This window comes from Gavialis gangeticus, unplaced genomic scaffold (genome assembly GCF_001723915.1).
Source record: "Gavialis gangeticus isolate Ggan-Ray unplaced genomic scaffold, GavGan_comp1, whole genome shotgun sequence".
NCBI classification, from domain to species: domain Eukaryota; kingdom Metazoa; phylum Chordata; order Crocodylia; family Gavialidae; genus Gavialis; species Gavialis gangeticus.
Window position 1 is genome coordinate 64,928,612 of NW_017729031.1, and position 5,387 is coordinate 64,933,998.

At 40.1% G+C, this 5,387-nt stretch overlaps 1 protein-coding gene across 1 annotated transcript in view; it reads right to left on the reverse strand.

Annotated features, from left to right (window-relative positions):
• NCKAP1 (NCK associated protein 1) overlaps window positions 1-5,387 on the reverse strand; it is a 130,208-nt gene that overhangs the window by 60,169 nt on the left and 64,652 nt on the right. The window contains exons 9-13 of the mRNA XM_019522863.1: window positions 4,512-4,560; window positions 3,877-4,033; window positions 2,586-2,642; window positions 784-880; window positions 507-613 (exon numbers count right to left, since the gene is read on the reverse strand). Of these exons, the coding sequence (XP_019378408.1) occupies window positions 507-613; window positions 784-880; window positions 2,586-2,642; window positions 3,877-4,033; window positions 4,512-4,560 (467 nt within the window). The remainder of the gene's footprint in view (window positions 1-506; window positions 614-783; window positions 881-2,585; window positions 2,643-3,876; window positions 4,034-4,511; window positions 4,561-5,387) is intronic.

Sequence of the window (5,387 nt, forward strand, 5' to 3'; positions counted from 1 at the left end):
CAGGGGTGATCTGGTAGCCACTTATAAGTTTATCAGGGGTACTCATCAGGATCTGGGGGAACGTTTGTTCACCAGGGCCTCCCAAGGGATGACAAGATCACAAACTCTACTGTGACCGATTCAGACTGGACATAAGAAAGAACCTCTTTACTGTCCGAGCCCCCAAGGTTTGGAACAGACTGCCACCGGAGGCGGTTCAAGCACCCACTCTGAACGTCTTCAAGACGCATTTGGATGCTTATCTTGCTGGGATCCCATGATCCCTGCTGACTTCCTGCCCCTGGGGCAGGGGGCTGGACTCGATGATCCTCCGGGACACCTTCTAGCCCAAATGTCTATGAAATCTATGAAGGTCATAACTAGAGTGTGCATATGCACATCAGGATAAGGAAACAAAGAAACAAAAAGACATATCCAGACTCTTTCAAAGGAAAACTGGGCTTCTGATTTAAAAGAATTTTAATGAAAAACACTTGATTTCTATGGAAAATTTTAGGTAAACCTACTTGTCTATGAAGTCATCTGCACTCTTCTTAGGCATGTTATCTGCATGGCGAAGCAACCAAATAATTTCATCACGAGCAAAGGATAATGCCATAAATACAAAAAGTGCCTGAAAAAGAAAGTCATTTGGTTTATGTGTGTACCTGCCACAGCTAATCAATTTATACAAAAAGCAGCAGCAATTCTTTCCACCTAAGATCTTCAAAGTATTAGCATTTATTTAAAGGGGCTGCCAGTACACTACAATACACATGCACCAGAAATGACTGCTACAATTACCTTGGGGCCTAATAAGCCCGGCTGATCAGACAGAACAGTAGCTAGCTCTTTCAGCGCAGACCGTAAAAATTTGCGTCTTTCTCTATGCATTGAACCACTATGTTGAAAAAAGAAATTGAAATGTCATTAACTAGCAACATCAATTCAGTGAATCATTACACAAACAGGTTTGCAGAACACCTGATTTAAAAAAAAAAAAACATTTAGAACTAACATTTAACTTCACATGCTTTCTGTTTCAAAGAGAAAACTGCCATCTTCAATATTGACACCTAAAATTAAGAAGAGTGTAAAACACATTTCTTTTTACCACTTGTCCTGTTTTCAATTTGCATTTCACATGCTTTGAGCAACGAATATTTCTGGTTAACTTACACTGAAGTCTCATGAATAGAGCTAGTATGCAGTTTTAAAAGAACTGCTAACAACTTATGTAAATTAGATTCTTTATTAAGGACTTGAAAAAATGAATATTTCTAGTTTAATTACCTATTCCTAAATTTGGAACTTATTGTTTCAGGCATAGTTTCCTTAGTCTTACATTTATATGTGATCTTTTATTTTAAAAAATAATTAAAAGATTTAGATATGAACCTGTAAAAAACCCAGCATTTTCACTTAATTGTTTACGTTACAACACAAGCAAAAAAAAGTAACTGAATTTTCATAAACACCTTAGGTGCTTCCTACAATATAAACTGTTGTTTACTGTAAATGCTAGCTTGAATTTTACGCTTCACAAAACATGAAGTTTTCAGGTGTTTTTTTAACTTAAAATAAAAGATGACATTATTGTTTAAAATAATTCACCTCTTAACACCAAATCTATACTTAATTATTAAAGTAACCAATGTATATTGCTTAAGGATTGCAAAATACCCTCAAACACCTGTTATAAAACAGGACATTTTCATATATCATCACACTTACCCCACCTCAAAAAATCCAAAACCAAACAAAACCCAGAAATTCCTGTTTTCTTTACAACAGCTTTCATTTGGAAGAAACAAGAAAAAAACTTGAATCAAAATCCTTATTTGGATCAGATTTGATGATATTCAAAAACTCAATTGCAGTAGATCATTTTGCATTTGGAAAATTTCATGCATAAATAGATCAATAATAAGATTTTGCTCAAGTATTTTTGAAAGAAAAAGCCTAGATCTCAAGAAAAAACAGAAATCAAAAGCAATTAAGGTTGTAACACACCATAAGATTCCATTTAAATGTGCTCATGGTTTATAACAGCACAATCTAAGTGAGGAATGAGCCATTCCTTTGGCTGGAGGGCCACTTAATGACATGACACCAAAACCCAAGGGCCACATACCTCTCTTGCTCTCTCTCCCTGATCCCCACCCTGCCCACAGGTTCAGCACACCTTGACCCTGCTGGCTGCATCCATAGCTTACACCAGCACCTACCCAGTGTGCTGGAAGCAGGGCAGGTGCCAGCATCAGCCGTGTACTCAACTGGCAGGTTCCAGGTGGGGATCGGGGCACCCTGGGCCACAGCTGATGCCAATGCATCAGTGCTGGGCAGAATCAGTCCAGCCTGCCCACCTGGCACCACACAACAGCAGGAGATGCCAGCCAGATCCCATGAGTTCATGGCCACCACCTGTGGGCCAGATGCAATCAGCTGGTGGGCCACATTTTGCTCACCCCTCATCTAAGTTATCACTGCTGGGAGCTTTAAGCTTCCTTTTCTTTTTTTTAAACACACAAACAAGCAGTATTCAAAATCTGAAAGATTACAGTAATCAAGTACTCTACCCTGAGAGTTTTATAAACAATACTTACGCATGTGATACAGCAGCTTCTTTGCACTCTCTTATGTCATTAATACGTTTGTTGTAACTGCAAGTTTAAAAAAAAAAAAGAGTTAAATGTCACCAAATACTGACAAATAGCTTCAGCAAGAGCTAGGGCCCTGGATACACTGGAAGCAGTCTTAGGAAAAGGCCCATCTTACCCTAACTAATGAAATGAGAGCTCTCATACAATGACACTAACAACAGGAAATACCCATAGCAGAAATGCTGCGGATGATCTTTGATTACGTCAATTTCCTGTTTTTAGTTTAAATTACAAATCTTGTTGTAGATGGCGGTAGCTTTTAATACCTCATATCTACATCTCCCATTCAGCAGGGACTTTTTCATTCAGCACTGTAAGAAGGGCAGGGCAATTACGAGTTACAGGGCCTCTCTAGCTGTTCAGGTAAAGGTGTGATAGGATCTGAAGCACAATCCACGCAATTACACCTTCTGCCAAGCCACATGTGCATGGCAGAAAGCATAATTGTGGAATCCAACATCAGATCCTATCATGCCTTATTACTGGAACATAGTGAGCCCAGGATCATGATGCCAGACACTCCTTGCACCAGCAAGAAGAAAGCTCCTGCAACTGCAAGTCCCACAGCCAACAGGACTTGCAGCTGTGGTAGTGGGCCAAGGCTGCAGGGACAGAGTCCCACAGCTGCAGGGAGATGCCAGAGGGAAGAGTCGCATCAGCAGCAGGACTGTCCTGGCAGCCACAGGCACTGCTGTGGCTGAGAGTCCCTGCAGCCCCAGATGTGCATCATGCACTGCTGTGGCTAGGAGCCCCATCAGCTGACGGGGCTCCCAGCTGCAGGGGGAAACCCTGCTACATGTGAAAATTAAACCTTGATAGAAACCAGCTATAAAGTTATTGCACATTTTCCAGCTCTAATTTAATAGCTGGTTGGACCTTTTTATGGTGTGATAGTTATTAGCACATACATGCAGTCTAAACCAGTAACTGTGTGACACGTGTAATGTGTAGAGGGGGCTACAATTTGTGACACTTGCAAGTTCAGAATCCTGCACATAACACTTAGATAAAAGCTTTGCTGTTTGAGAGCCTGGATGCCAAATCACTTCAGAATGTGAGCCAGGGTAAACAGAATTACCAAAATCCTTTAATTGGTACATCAAGAGGAACTGTGATATTTTTAAGCTAAGATACTGTCATATTCTGACCTCTATGAAAAGACAGATGAATCATTTCCTAACTAATTCTTCAGCCACTGATGAAGTTAAATAAAACCCTTTGAAACACAACTTACCCCCTTATGTTTACAAATAAATCTTCTGCAGCTTTGTGAATATGGAAAACTTCATCTCGAAAGAGAGCCAGACAAGAACTGCTTTGAAGAGCAAGTTTCCAAAGGTTCAGAGCTGTAGCATCACTATTCAGGATTCCATGGCACAAAATAAACCCAACTTCAAAAGATAATTCAACATTAATGTGAAATGTCATGAAGTAGAAATATAAAGACAAGAGATAATTAAAACTACTATTTTTCCGCCAAAAGGACTACTGTGTCCAAATGCTAAACCTAATGTTTGAGAGGTTTTTTTTTAAATTCATTTCCCCTTATTGTTATTATAGGAATGAATTACTTGAACTATTTGGAGCGTTTAAATGATCACTTTAATGAGCATGGCAAAAAGTTTCAGGTCAAATGTATTTTGAAACCCTTCAAACAAATTCAAGTCCTACATATACTGCAAGCTTATTCCAAAACATATAAAAGAATGATCTAGAATTAGAAACATAGGAATCTAATCAAGTCAAATTCTACAGAATTTACAACTGAGCACAAATGCTTCAACTGAGAACCTTGAAAAGTAAGAAGGCATGATAAAAGTAAAACAAAAAACAAAATAAAGTAAACTTCTTGCAGAAAGTTTTACTTACAAATAATCCATTTTTCCATTGCATCCAGAGAGAGGTATTCACATGGCATCTGTTAAAAACCATAATTTATAGTAATTATTGATTATATGCATTATTAAGAGTAGAATTTATAGGAAAGCATTTTTTTCTAAGAAGAATTCAATACACACCTTTCCTTAAAAGACTGACAAAAAGATAGTAACTAGTATGAAAGCTAGACAAGATCACATACATTATGACAAGCAAATTCCTTTCAACTTAATGGATGCATAATACAAACTATATCTATAGGTAAAATATATATATTAACATAAAATGAGTTTCCAATTAACTGATATTTTTTCTTAAGGGCCTGGAGGCAGTTTATCAACAAATGTTCATAGTTTTGAACTAAAGTGTTACGATTTAGATCCTAGTAAAGGAAAGCAGAAAGTAAATAAAGAAATACAGCCAATACCCATCTATCTGATTTCTGATACACAACCCGGGAGCTTGAAGCGCAGTGTCCAGCTGGTAAGTCTGTTGTGGTGGAAGGCGAAGGGGTAGGGAAGGTAGGCAAATCAAAGCCTCCGCGGTGAAGGAGGGACTGGGGTTGGGGCAGGTGCTGCCCAGCTAGGGTGGGGCCCAAGACCGAGCTGTAGCTCGTCAAGGGGGCACAGGGTGGGGGCATCACCCACTGCTGCGTGCACCCTGGGAGGGCACAGGGTAGGGCGGGCTGCTACTGCAGGCTGGGGGCAACACTGGGTTCTTGCTGGTAGGGGTTGGGCTGTGCTCGGGGTGGATGGCAGCAGTGCTGAGACAGGACTACAGTGGGGCTGCAGCTACCCAAAAGTTTGCCATAGACCCCACCCCAGCCCACTCCCGATCTGGGAGCACACACCCTCTGTACCCCCCCGG